General features: G+C 37.3%; 2 protein-coding genes across 2 annotated transcripts in view; one reads left to right on the forward strand and one right to left on the reverse strand.

Annotated features, from left to right (window-relative positions):
• The window catches only part of LOC101871284 (mucin-6), an 87,395-nt gene extending 73,415 nt beyond the window's left edge, over nucleotides 1–13,980 (reverse strand). Inside the window, exon 1 of the mRNA XM_034061308.1 lies at nucleotides 13,824–13,980. Within this exon, the coding sequence (XP_033917199.1) occupies nucleotides 13,824–13,980 (157 nt within the window). The remainder of the gene's footprint in view (nucleotides 1–13,823) is intronic.
• Nucleotides 13,979–15,085, forward strand: part of MUC2 (mucin 2, oligomeric mucus/gel-forming) — a 57,756-nt gene continuing 56,649 nt past the window's right edge. The window contains exon 1 of the mRNA XM_034061309.1: nucleotides 13,979–14,048. Within this exon, the coding sequence (XP_033917200.1) occupies nucleotides 13,979–14,048 (70 nt within the window). The remainder of the gene's footprint in view (nucleotides 14,049–15,085) is intronic.

Here is a 15,085-nt window from a genome sequence, read left to right on the forward strand (position 1 = left end):
GTTTTAAATTAATAGCAATAAGCCACATCGATAAAAATGTTGGAAAACAAAGTATACTTATGCACTTAAGTATATTAAGTAATATGTATTTAAGTGGACAATATGTTGTACTATTGAGCCTAAATGTAGAAACATAAACAATATTGTTTGGGTTTGTTGGCTTTTTTCACATTTATAGCCCTGTTTTCAATCTAGATGCTCTAACAGTCACTGGATTTTAGAATGGTAATTATAACAAAATACACTGTGCAACAGAGTATGTGGCATTCTAGCCTACGATCACTGTCAAAACTAACATGTGACATGATATCGCTATATTATCATGTATGAGAACTGTCTATTTTTATGTTACAGGAAGAGAATAATTTTCTTAGGAAATGGTTAGTAGAGTCCTATATTCATACCATTGTAAGAAGGGCATTTGTCTACAAAACAGGAACTCCTTTTCCTTGCACCAGGAACTTGCCACAATCCAAGACACAAACATGAAGATGGGTGCAAATTCCACATACATGCAATCTCATAATCATTCTTTTTTATCAGCTGTGGCAAGCAGCTGTTGTTAATTCTTCAGCTCCTCCCAGAGCATTTATTATTTGTTTTCTTCAGAAACTGCGCAGAGTTTAAATAATGACTATCCTTACTGAGTGTTTATCTTGTGCCAGGAGGCTACTTTAATGAGAGTACTGTTCTTTCTCTATTTTAACAAGAGTTTTCATTTTCAGTATCTCAGTCTGAGTTTTCTCTGTACCAAAGTGATCCAATTTCAGAGATGCTTTCCTCCACAAAAGGCAATCACTGATTACTAGCGGCCTAATATTTTCATTGAGAATCTGTGTGTTATGTCAAATAAATTGAAAGTACACATCTGTATTCTGATAAATGAAATATCATTAACCTGTTGAGCTGCATATTAGTGCAGCTTCTTACAACACAATGCTGGAAGACAAAAATCCTTTGCTGAGGGTAAAGTTATGGCATTTAGTAAGATACTTGTACAAGCAGTGGGCTGTATTTGTATGTTGGAAGTACAAGCAGTGCACAGAACTGGTAATTGTTTTCTAATTTTCACCGTTCTGAAGATGAATATGTGCACTAAAACATGTTGTGAGGTGTGTATTTTTAAGTTAAAAAATACTTCAGTACTTAAGGAATACAATAAATGTCTGTACCAGGGGGCATAAAGCATTTAATATAACTGCATATTTGATATAACACAGTTGGTACCAGTTTGTGTACTACTAGAGATATAGTGATTTAACCTCACTATCATCTAAGTTGGTGTTCAATTTCTCACCAAAACACAAAAAAGCTCTAAATCCTTTTAACAATTATTAAGAAGGTTAATGATCTACAGTGTACAGTACTATGCAAATGATGATACCTGTTTCAGGCTTCATGCTTTTGTTTCTTATGTGCAATTTTTGCAGTATTTATCTTTTAACCTTTTTTCCAATCATGCATTCTTGTATGTGTGATCACTAGAAAAGTTGCCATACTTGTGGAGGTTTCTTTTCAGATTAGATGTGACTTTACTGTGATTTTAAGATGGCATATTGTCGTGGTTTAAACCAAGTCCACACAGCTCGTTCACTCACTCCCCCCCTTGCTCCCCCGACTTCTGGAGAGTTAGGAAGGAGAATCCAAAAAATGTAGCCCCCACGGGTTGAGATAAGAATGGTTTAATAAATAAGGCACAACACAAATCACTACTGCCATTACTACTACAAATAATAATGATAAAGCCAATAACAAGTGAAGAGAATACAACACCTCACCAGTCACCGACCCATAACTCACCCCACCCTGCCTGACCGAGCACCGATCGATACCTCCTCCATCCCCCCAGAGCTCCAGCCCTTCCAGGTCTCTCCCGGTTACCTTCTGGGTATGATGTGCTATGGTATGGAATACCTCTTTGGCTAGCCTGGGTCAGGTGTCCTGTCTTTCCTTCCTCCCAGCCTCCCTCCTCCCGGGCAGAGCATGAGCTCAGAAAAGGCCTTGGACAAACCAAACATTTGAGCAGTAACTCAAAACATACGTGCTATCAGCAACCATTCTCAGCCCGAAAGTCAAAACACAGCACTGCACCAGCTACCAAGAAGGAGAAAAATGACTGCTACTGCTCAAACCAGGACACATATAAAAAGAAAAGGCTTAGCTGTAATGACATGATCTTATTTATTACCCCTTAAACTCTGCTTACCACTGAACTGTTGCTTTAAAAAACTGAGGTCAGTACAGTGCTCTAGAAGGCATGTGGTACTAATGGTATCAAATATAAAGAGACTGGTCAGTCAGAAATATATGCATATAAATGCATATACAGTCATTGCAGGGCTTTTTTCTGGTAATGACTACCCTATTGTAGTTCAGTCCTCCAAGAATTTCCTTTTCTTTTTGATGAAGAATATTGGATGGTCCCCAACAACCTATTAACAACATACATTAGTTTTTGCTGCTGTCAAAGTATGTATGTTTATTACACACTAAAGGTGGCCATACATTTAAGAAGGGCATAACTTCAGTGTACCACCATGATTAACTCACAAATAAAGAAAAATTAGCAGTGTAAATAGCTATCAAGGGAAATTTAACACTTGCGCACACTTACTCAGAGCTTGAAGGTGCCAAGAAGTGGCGTATAAATTATTTTTGGAATTCAAAAATAAGAGAAGGAAACCAGTGGAAGGTCCTGGAAATGTCATCATTTAAGTAATTTAAGATAGATTTAAGAAAATAAAAAGTACATGCCAGAAAGCAAGCATGTTGCAGAGAGCAAAGATAATAAAAAGAAGTCTGTGTCTCTGCATTCAAATAAATTAGGCAATATTTTTCAATTGCATTTGCCTGTATTCTTTGCCAGGAAAAAACAATGCGTGCATGATTGATCAAATATAGTTTTATATTCACTTTTTCTTAATGTGGCATTTGTTTGTCAGCTTTTTTTTTTGCAATAGCTTGAAATAACTTTTATGACGCAAGAAGGAACTAGCACTAGCGTCTATAAAACTATTGTGTACATAAGTGGTTAAGGTTGTAAAAAGGATATGTTTAAATAAAGTAGGTAAATAGAGGTGAAAAGGAAAGTCTTGTCTAAGAAATGAAACCTGTAAAAGAAGTCTGCCAAGTACCCACATATTACATAACTTCTTACTGCAAAACTAATAGAGACAGTAACCAGCAGTCAAGCCCTCGGAGTGAGAGGATTATTTAGTGGTTCTAATTGTGGACCAAATGGGGCTTTTATTTCACAAGTCTAATTTTGGCAGAAAGTGGTGAATATTGCTGTATTTTTCCTTTCCTGCCTTTTTTTTTTTTTTTTGGCTAATCCCAAAGAAGAATTCAGAGCTTTTCCTGCACTGAATGGCATCTAAAACTGAGCAGAAATCACAGTACTAGCTGCAGACACAGACTCCTACTTCAAGGAAGATGCTGGTTACATGTTAGGACTATGTTAATGCACTTTTGATTATATATGCAACATGGGAAGAGGCAGAAGTGTAGAAAGGAATCAGAATAGGGAAATACAGCAAGTTAGACAGACAGAGCAGAGTGTGTGTCTGCTTAGTAATGCACTGCAGTTTTATGTTTAAAAGAACTGGCACTGTTTTCCTCACACATTTTTCTTTTTTTTTTTTTTTTTTAGTAAGATGGTAAAATGGACTCTTAAAACATACACTTGGGGAAAAAAAACTCACTAGCACCCCCCAAAAAATCAAAACCCTTTTAAATTAGTGTGAAATAAAATTAATTACTGACCGAAAATGCTTTCTAGATGGTGTTCATCTACTCTGTGATTTCTCAAACCAGTCACACTAACTGTGGGAGTGTAGTACAAACACTGCAATGCTGTATTCTGTCTCGCTGAGGAAAAGATAAAAGGAATACTGATCAAACATCCCATTGCTACATGAGATAGGACTGTCCCAAATATTTTGTTACCCAGTTAGGGTGTCTGTATTCATCACCACCCTTATTGAAAGGCTGTGGAGGTTGCATAAATAGAAATGGACAGGATAGGGTACTTAGAGTGTGTTGAATTACCTCTATTCTTGCAATGTATTATTCTTTATGTGCCAGTGACTGTGCCTCATTCTGGAGTCTTCCGTCAGGAGAATACTGACGAGACACTAGCAGCCTATACTTAATATAGGTCTTAAAACCTTTGAATATAGCATGTTGTGGAATTGTTTAAGTTAAATAAACTTTACGATTTCACTTCAGTAGGTATTTTGGCTCTACACCTCCACAGGTGAGAAAGTTATACTCCCCTCTTGCAGTAAAAGAAAGTAATAAAAACATTTGCCTGAGCTGTGTTTTGTTTTCAGCACCATGGCCAGGGCACAGGGTAGGGAATACAGAACAGTGATTACAAGAATGTATAAATCATTTGTAATTGAATATAATTTTACCATGGATAAATTGCTGGCTGCACTTTCAGTGGATGAGCAGTAGCATATGGTCACTTAGATTTGCCAGGCAAGAAACTGCTTGATTTCCTCCTGCTCCTGATAGTCATCATTAACAGTATGTTTATTTCTCCTGTAAATCAGAGCTGCCAGCAAGTAAGGTAAATTGCAGCATTATTTTTAATCTCTTAATCTGAATTGAAAGTAGTGATTGCTTTTTTTCAGATTTTACATCAGGCCCAAAGGAACTGCAGTCATACCATCCTCAGTGATGTCTTATTTGGCTTCTTCCTTGGCACCACAAGTCAGGAGTTAAAATGTTTTTTAGGAAACATATTCCACACATAGGAAAAACATAGTAAGCATCAGAAACTCAAAACTGAATCTGAAGGTGTAGTTTAGTTTCAGGGAATGAATAAAAAATATGAAGGATGTGCACAATTGTGCTTCTCTTACTGACCCTGACTTGCTAGTGCAAAAGTGGCTTTTGTTCTCATTTCTAGTCCTTTTGCATCTGTTTTGACTGGTGGTATTTGTTTATTCTGGACTTCTCGTATGATGCCTTCAATCAATGGCCAGGTCTTTCCTTATTTTGACTGTTTCTCACTTCTTCATGGGCATTTCCTATTTTTGAAATACCATCTTTTACATAGTTGGTAGCAAATAATAATCTCCTATATCCTCAGTCAGTTCAGAGGGAGTTTTTTCTTGGGTTTGAATAAGCCAATATGAAAAGATTCCTGTGATGACAAAGTGAAAACAAAGAGTTTTTGTAGGACAGTAGGACAAGAGATGAAAGAGTTGCAAAATTGTTTGTTCTCTGACATATCTGTATTCCCATAAATTTCTTGCAAAGAAAGGCAAAAGTTTACTCCCAAATACATTTAATATTAACAGAAAACAATAATTTTTCAGGTCATGGCCAGAAGTAAGATTTATATTGGCATATTGTAAGTCTTCAGGAGCTCACATGCCTATCTCGGTTTTTCCGCTTACATACATCCTAAGTTACCTTGAGCACAGTTCTAAGCTGGAGACTTTACTCTGGTCTGTCTTAGGAAACTAGAGAAGATACTATCACTTATCTCTTGGACCTGCTTTCCATTTATCTTTTTTATTAAGCTATTTGTTTAACGCAAACATATCTTACAGAGTTGCTATGAAATCCTTTTTCTCTATAATGTTTCTAACATACGGAAGTATTGTTGGAAAAATAACTATTCTTCAGACTGGACAGAGAAAGATTATTTTACTGTTATCTGTATTCTGCAGGCTTTTATACATTAGCAACATTCTGCTGTAGTATGTTCAACTAAGTTTTTCTGTGGAGGTCTCTTCGTAGAAAATTAGAAACATCTTTTTAAATTACCGTAAAAAATTTGGGCTTGTATCCATACCAAAGTTTCTGTTCCCAAGAAGTGACCTACATTTTATATCAAATGTATGAATTAACTGAGACCATGCCTCTCCTCCCTCTTCTTGTCAGCAAGTCCTTCTAATTTCTGCTTGGTAAAGTCATGCTCGGTCCTGCTTTTCTTGTCTTTGGAACAATGAAACTCTTAAGTATTCTCTGCAAAGTTTCAGAGTTTCAAAAGGAGGAGAGTGCCTTAGAGGCCAGGGATTCAGGTATTAGAACTGAACCATTCAGTTGGAAGGGACCTACAGCAGTCATCCAGCTGTGTTCTCACATTCTCACAGGATATGTGGTTGTAAGTCCTCAAGACAGATTTAGGTATGTCAGCCCTCTCTGTATTCAGTGAACTGTAGAATGAAGAGTCCTCCTCTGGTGTCATTTTGAGAAAGGGATCTGTTTTTGAAAGCCATGAAACACCCATATTCATGACGCACAGAAAAGTTAAAATTCAGAAACACTCTTTTGGGCTTTTTTTAAGATTTTCCTCTTTCCTGGTCCAGGCCGCTCCTTGTTCATGATATGTATATCTCATTTTGAGTCCTTGACATATATTGCCTAAGTACTTTTGTGGTTCTGTATCTCTGGCTTTGGTAGTTTTAAATACTGGGACAGAAGTTTTGTGGAGGCACATACATCAAAACTGTGAGGTATTGTGGTAGTCTGGAAAATAGTTTTTCTGGATATCAAGTACCTGTAATTTGAAGTTACAATAAGATTTTTCTTTTCCAAATGGTTTTTATCCAATTATTCCAAAATTTGAATATAGGTAGTCCTAGTAGATGCAATACATCACCACATGGCATGGACTGTAAATCTTTTTGCTGGTGTTTTATAGTGCAGATTATTTGCTTCTGAGAATTGTAATTTTAAAAAGCAGTAACTGAAAAGGAAATGCATTAAAAAGTGTTCAACAGTATTTTCTAGTTTGCCTTCTCATTTTGTTTGATATTTTTTGCCTTTCAAAAGGCACTTTAATGACTGATCAGATTCAAATTTTGAAAATGCATGGAAAATAAACACAAACTGTGCAAAACATGAAAGTGTGTGAAGGAAAATATTTCTCAGGTTATCTGATTCATCCTTCTCTCTCCTGTGTGGGAGGTAGCAGCTCTCAAAGGTCACACCGTTGCTGTGATACAGCGCTTTGTATTGACAATGTTGTCTTTTTGGTGATTCAGAAGTTAATTACAAAGTAATGTTAGAAAATGTTCATGGCAGCTGGAAGACATGGATATGAGTCAGCTGTATTCTAGCATTTGACGTAGTTTTTCCCTCTCACACACAACAGAAGGCCCTATTAATTCTGTAACTGCTTATTTGCATAACAGAAAAAAAGCTAACGTTTACCATAACTATGGCAAGTAGAAAATTGTACCAGTTGGACTGTAATATTTGATGGTAGAAGGAGGAAGACTAAAGACTCTTAGCTAAATGTTCATGTAAGTGAACTCATATTTCCATAGTGTTTTGTGGAACTATCACCATAGTTATGCCACACCTCAGGAAATCATTTAGCTCAGATACTTGATATGAAATCTTAAATGTATGAAATTGTCAGGTCAGTAGAAGTGTTGACTACATGTCATTAATTAAACCATTCCATCAAGAGTTCAGCAAAATGGAAAAAGTTTAATCTGTTGGCCAAATGACTAGACTGTTTTTGTAAAATATTTTGTAAAATATGAGAATATGCTGTATTAAACAGGCTTTCAGTGTAATATTTGGAAAGCTGTTTAAAAATCCTGGTTTGGAAAGCTAAAAAATAACTCATAGCAAATATCCATACACTCCTGCAGAAGAAGGAAGGGAAGAGCAAAGGGTGGTTTGCTCTCTAGTTTTGTTTGTGACAGTAAGGTGAGTCTGATTTCCCATCTGGAACCTGAAAATTGTTCCACTGTCAGCAGCAATAGGAATTTTGAGACAAGGAGATGGCAGAAAATATTAATAGTAGAGGAAAACTGCAATTAAAGCAAGTATGCTCACCTTGCTTACCATATTTTTCTTCTCAGTGTTTCCCAGAAAGAAAATAAAAGATTTGGGAAATCCCACTCCACTGGGGTAAAACTGCCAGAAAGGATTGTGGAGTGTTAACTCCCTTGATGTCTTTTCTATGCCTTCTCTTCTTGGCTCTGTCCATTTCCCTGTAGTAAATCCCACAGATGCTTGAGCAAAGGACAACTGTTCTAATACTTTTTTTTAAATTCTCAAATATTTTTCCATACATATTGATATAAAATCTGTCATGCAGAGGGTTTACACAGACATACCTTTTCTGGAAGGTAAGTGTTAATAGGAAAGTTTACTAGTTGAAGTTATTGCTTACTACATCCATTCCTAATTTCCAGTAATTGTGTCATATATTTATCTGTATTTGTACTAACTGGAAGAAATGTTTTGCAACCTTAGTCTCAGAGTAGGAGCTACTGACAAAGAGAAGAAAGTATTAGGAATAGAAAACGGATGCTGATTGTAAAATTTCTAAGCCATACTATTTAAGGAAGGGCATGTGAGAATGTTATACCCAGGTAGCATCATCAGATACCTTATACAATTGGATTTGTTTGAATAAAAAAGAATGCCAATTACCCAAAGAGTTGCTCAAGCAATGAAATTAGTAGTTTAAACAGAAATTGAATACTTTAGGGTAAAATGATAGTGTAATTAATTATATATTAGCTCATTTTCAGAAGGGTCCTAGGATGAAACAAATGATGTGAGCTTTTGTAACATTTCCTTAAATAAAAGCTTGACTGCTGAATACACTACAGATAGAAACAGACCCAAATTATTTTAAAAATCATTTGTTCTTCCTAAAACAATAAGCCTAGCCAGGTCTCTGCATAATTTTATCTTAAAGTAATACAAATTTTCCATATAGGTAATTTTCTTCTGCAATAGGAGTCAGAATGAGTATAATCTTCTGTGTAGGTTGTCTATTTAACAGAAAATATACTATAAGATAAACTTATACTGCAATTAATATGTACATTAAAAGTTAGGTATGCTGATGGAAAGATTAAATAGTCTCATAAAAGTTTAAGGGTAGGGAAACATTCAAGGCATTGACACAGCTATGACTCAAACCACATTTTTTATCTCTCCTTCTACATCTGCTGCTGTAACAAACACGCATGCAACTTTTTTTTTTTAGACTGAGTTTTAGCATAGGCTGTCATAGCAATAGTGTCTGGGTTCCTAGGTTAGACATACAGTAAAAGATTATGGGAAAATGAACATGAGCCAGCAGTGTGCGCTTGCAGCCCAGAAAGCCAACCATATTCTGGGCTGCATCAAAAGATGCGTAACCAGCAGGTCAAAGGAGGTGATCCTGCCCCTCTACTCTGCTCTTGTGAGACCTCACTTGGAGTATTGTGTGCAGTTCTGGTGTCCTCAACATAAAAAGGACATGGAACTGTTAGAACAAGTCCAGAGGAGGGCCACGAGGATGATCAGGGGACTGGAGCACCTCCCGTATGAAGACAGGCTGAGAAAGCTGGGACTGTTCAGTCTGGAGAAAAGAAGGCTGCATGGAGACCTTATGGCAGCCTTCCAGTATTTGAAGGAGGCCTATAAGAATGCTGAGCAGGGACTCTTCATTAGGGACTGTAGTGATAAGGCAATGTGTAACAGATTCAGACTTAAACAGAGAAAGTTTAGGTTAGATATAAGGAAGCAGTTCTTTACTGTGAGGCTGGTGAGGCACTGGAATGGATTACCCAAGAAAGCTGTGAATTCTCCATCCCTGGTGGTGTTCAAGGCCAGGTTGGACAGAGCCTTGGGTGATATGGTTTAGTGTGAGATGTCCCTGCCCATGGCAGGGGGTTTGGAACTAGATGATCTTAAGGTTCTTTCCAACCCTAACTATTCTATGATTCTATGAATTGTATTTCTACTCATGGACTTGTGGAACTTTTAAGAAACTCTCAATGTTAAGACTCATAACTGGGACCTAAATTTGAAAACAGTCCTTATCACTTGTTCTGGTGATGCCACTTGCACAGTGGTAGCTTTTACCCAGTTAGGATTCCACGTTTTCAGTTGTAGTGTCCCTATTGGGAAAGGACTGAGTGCATGCAAAATTATAAGTATCATTCGTATTAATGGCAAGTTAAGAGCTGGTATTGGAAAGAGGATGACTTCTGATTAAGATGACTAGAAGCAATGAATGGCATGAAGTTCCACAGACAGGTCAACTAATATGTAGAGAATTGATATAAGCTTAAAGATGCCAATGATAAAGAATTATCTTTTTTCCAAAATGGGTTGATAGCTTCAGATTGTTAAACAATTTATAGTAAGTAAGTTAATGCATACAAATGTATGCAGAGATATCTGTGCATTAGCAGTTAAGATTCTGGATTAAAATGTGTAATCCAATAAGCTGTAAGGTAACTGAGCGTTAAATAAAACAGGCTCTGATGTCTACCTAAAAGACTGATTATTTCAGAAAGGAATATAAAGCAGCTGGTAGGCAGGGTCATTAGCCTTCTGGCAATAAGGAAACAGAGGTGGTATAGCTTAGGACAGTTTCTAATGCTAGCAAAAGTGCAAATACTTATGAATTATGAAGATAAGGGTCTGTACTCCTCTTCAGATCAACTGAACCATGTAAGCTTGAGTGCAAATTATGTAAGAGCAGTCTCAGTGTTGCTTTCCCTTATTGGAATGCATCCTGGTTTCAGCCAGGCTAGATTTAAGATTTTTTTTCTAGTAGCTGGTGCAGTGCTGAGTTTTGGCTTTAATTAAGAATAATGCTGATAACATACTGATATTTTAGTTGTTGTGGGGCAGTACTTACCCTAAATCAAGGACTTTTCAGTCTCATGGTCTGCCACTGAAGAGGGACACAAGAAGCCAGGAGGGAGCACAGCCAGGACAGCTGACCCAAAGTAGCCAAAGGGATGTTCCATACCACATACCATCATAAATAAATATAAACACCAGGACAGCTGACCCAAAGTAGCCAAAGGGATGTTCCATACCACATACCGTCATAAATAAATATAAACTGGGGGGAGCTGGCTGAAAGGGGCTGATCACTGCTCAGGGATGGTCAGATGGTGGTGAGCAATTTTACTGTCTATCACTTGGTTTTGGTTTTGACTGGTTTTGTTTCTCAGGGAGAGGGGGAGAGTTGTGTTATATTTTACTTCTATTTCAGTTATTAAGTTGTTCTTACCTCATGGGTTTTTACCCTTTTTCCAATTTTTCTCCCCATCTTACCTGGAGGAGGAAGAGTGAGCAAAAGCTGCATGATACTTAATTGCCAGCTGAGCTTAAACCGCGACAGGATGTCGCAATAAGTCACAGTTTTCTATATTTCAGATGAAGGGACAATAAGAAGTTTCCAATCACTCTGGGAGACTGGAGATGAAAGTAGTCCTGTTTTAACCTTATAGCCCGAGAAGGAATCGTGATTCATGTAGAGGCAGGCCAGACTTGGAGCAGAAAAAATCAGTCAGTAAAATTTAGTGGTGCTTGGCTCAAAGTAGGTTTTCAAAGGGCTAGACGGATGCATATTGCCCAAAGAAAGGTGCATTGCTCACCTGCACAGGAGCATATGAAAATAGGTGAGAAAATTTGGGCTGTTCATCCTGGAGAAGAGAAGGCTGTGTGTAGACCTCATAGCAGCCTTCCAGTATCTGAAGGGGCCTACAAAGATGCCAGAGAGTGACTCTTCGTCAGGGACTGTAGTGATAGGACAAGGGGTAAGGGGTTTAAACTTAAACAGGGGAAGTTGAGTTTAGATATAAGGAAGAATTTCTTTACTGTAAAGGTGGTGAGGCACTGGAACAGGTTGCCCAAAAAAGTGGTAAATGCTTCATCGTCCCTGGCAAATATTCAAGGCCAGGTTGGACAGAGCCTTGATGAACATAGTCTAGTGTGAAGCATCGCTACCCATAGCAGGGGAGTTGGAACTAAATGATCTTAAGGTCCTTTCCAACCCTAACTATTCTATGATTCTGTATTGAACTGAGGGATGATACATCTTTATGTGAAGGATGATTACCTTTCCCTTTCTCAGTCTCAGAAAATGAATGAGGCTGGTTCCAGATCTAGAAGTTACATGTAAAAAAAAAAAAAAAACTGAATGGAAAACATGCAAGTTTCCAACTTACACCTGTGAGCATACACAACCAATTTAAACTAAAAAGGGATCAGATCTGTTGTGTACATGGAATTGCTGTTACAGTTTGCAAAGAATGTATATGAATTAAGTCATGGGGACTCTTTTTCTGGAGCAATAGTAGTTCCAAACAGGAGACTGTCTGGAAAAACACATAGAGGAAAAGAAAAGCTCAAAATAAAGTCATTCAGGAGTCTTCTAAATATTTTTAGTAAACATTTCTGAACTAAAAATTCTAGTGGCCTTAAAGAGATTTAGTCTCTGAGATTTCATAAGAAGGTGGATCTGCTAAAGTAACCATTAGGGAAAGGTCTCTGTAGACAGTTTATTCTTTTTTCTCTAAATGGTTTGTTCTTAGTGGTTGTGACTGAATTTATTTTCCAAGAAGGAAAATAAATTGTATATGCTTCTAGTGATAAAATCCCAAAGGAATAAAGGGTGGCTACTTCATTTCTATCATGAATGTTAAGTGAATGATACCCTATGTAAGGGTGAGAGAAGTGCACATCTTCTTTCCTGTATCCCTAAATAGGAAAAGCAGAAGGTCTAAAACCTTTTGAGATGTATTGAGGGAAAAGAGGAAGATGTTCAGGTTAAGACAAGGCTGTACTGGAGATAAAAATAGCAAATAAAAGAAGACAACTGCTGAAGACCATGCCTTTATGATAAAAAGATGTTTCTAATTGTCTAGAGCGGCCAAAGGGGCCAAGTGAAGAGTTTTCTTGGTGTTTTACAAAATATTAAAGTTCTACTTTTAATTTGAGCAATTAAAGTAAGGAACACTCTGAACAGTTAAGACTATTGGAGATTTCTGGACACTGCACTAAGAAACTTTCAATGAGAAAATACAGAGCCTGGCCTGGGTGCTTTAAAACGTAGAGCTAGGAAGCAGCCATGTTAAAAGATCTGTTGAAATAAGTGTAATTTACTTCAAGGAGCCTGTGTTTTGTCTTCTGAAGAGAATTGCAGAAACACCTCAAAAGAATTTTTCAAAATAAAATACAGTATATGTGGAGACGTATTTCTGAAGCTGCGTTCTGAACTGGTTTCTGGTTCTGTTTTCTGCTTTATTCTTCTCCCAAGGACCCTCTGCACAAAGCAAAGCTAACCCTGTAGCTTTAGTAGCTTCTGCTGAGAGGCAGTAGAATGTAAATTAATTATTCATGTAGAAGGTAAGAATGAATGAGCTGTTTAGGGGGATTCTGTCTGAAAACATTTGTTATTCAGTCTGGACAGTAATGTTTTCACCTTTACTTTTCTTCCCTTCTTCCGCCCCCAAGTTTAATATGGTGTGATCTCTTACAACCTTTTTAATGGACTTTCTGTTGCACCATGGCAATGTTCAGTAAACCATCTCTTTTGCTGTGAATTCCTTGAACTTACATTGTCACCCCATCTCAATTATGTTTTGGGCACAATATGCAGTACATGCTATATACCTTGTTTTAGATGCTCACCAGAGCTTTACAAATTAAGGGAATCTAACCATTGCCTGCAAAGTAATTTTATTTTTATTTGTAGCGGTTACTGTGGTCTACAAGGAGCTTCACAAGCATCAGTTAATTTTTACAGAAAACATTCTTCATGATAGGGAAAAATGAAAAACCCTTTGGGTCTGAAGCCTTTGTTTGAAGGTATGTCATCCTAAACTTCCTTCAAGGAATCTCTTTGTTAAGCCACTTCAAAATTTACTATTTGTTATAGGAGTTACTGAGGTTAAACTTGGCGTGAGCATTTGAAGGATTTAAAAGCATAGCATCCTGTAGGTGAAACAAAGCAATAAAAATTTGTATGATTACTGAATCAATATTATACCATTTCCTGTATACTGAATTCCTTCATTTATGGTGAAAAATACCTGTCTGTTTACCTCTTATCTTCTGTAAATATTGTGCCATTTTTTTTACTCCTCCTCTTTCCTCCTCCCATTGTATCTCCTCCCCTGTGATAGAATCAATTGCATCAGTGGATATTATATAAAGAAAAGGTTTCAGTGGAGTTCCCAGTTCACCCACCTTAGCCACCATGGGGCTAAGAGTTGCCAGCCTTCTTATGCTCTGGCTGGCTCTTTCCTATGCAAATGAAATAAGAAAAGGTAAGCTCTAGAAATTAAATGGTAGCAGACTGCCTCCTGGAAAAGAGGGAGAGAATTAAAATACCACTGCAGAGGTAGAAAGAGGCAGTACATTTAAATAATGCACTGGAGTTTTAAGGTGCCTCAAATTTCTTAAACTTTCAAATACTGAGGCTACATGGCTCAGCAAGCATAAGTAGATAATACTCTCTTTGGAGAGATTAGTACCAATATCTACTGCATTCAAATCTAGTTTGATGTGCTTGGAAAAATTTTCAGTGTTACTTTTCTTTCAATGTGTTGAGACTTTCTTAGGTATGACTGGGCTTAGTTGGCAGAAAGCAACTATGGGAGTTTGGGAGGTTCATTGTTACATCAATGAAGAAAGTGGATGATTGTGCCTTCCGTTAGTTTGGAATGACACAAGTGCTTTCTTTAAAAGTGAATGTACTAACATTGGGCAAAGATGATTTTGTCATTCAGGACATTAATAATCCTGTAAATGCTCTAATATACTCTGTTATCAACTTTGAAGTGTTGAAATGGAGCTGTCATACTGAAAGCTATTTTTGGAGGAATAGGTGATGAATTTTGAGCCATGATCACGTTTGGGGTACTGGTCTTGCTTGCTGCATCCTGAATTCAGCAATGGGAGGAAAGCATTATCTTACATTTTTTGTCTGAGCTGTGAGTTCTGTGGGAGTCTCTGTGTAGCCTTCATTCTGGGGAGAGAAGCATATCAGCTTCTGGATATATCTGGTATGATCGATGCCATCAAGGTACAATAACTTAGGGGTCCCCTTGTTAGTTTAGCTTTCTCAAATTAAACACTGCAAGAAATTTTTTTTGAAGGTGAGTGGCATGTGTACTTTTGATACCTTGGCAAGCTTCTCAGGTATGCTCAGCTTTTATGTTCACCCCTAATCTACAGCATCTTGAGATTTCTCAGGTACTGTGTTCATTTGTAGTATTTGTTGGAACAAATGGCTGGGAAAGGAACAAATATCATAATCAGCATCATCTTTTGCTGCTGCAAAATATTATTTTTTTTTATCTCC

Source organism: Melopsittacus undulatus, chromosome 4 (genome assembly GCF_012275295.1).
Source record: "Melopsittacus undulatus isolate bMelUnd1 chromosome 4, bMelUnd1.mat.Z, whole genome shotgun sequence".
NCBI classification, from domain to species: Eukaryota; Metazoa; Chordata; class Aves; order Psittaciformes; family Psittaculidae; genus Melopsittacus; species Melopsittacus undulatus.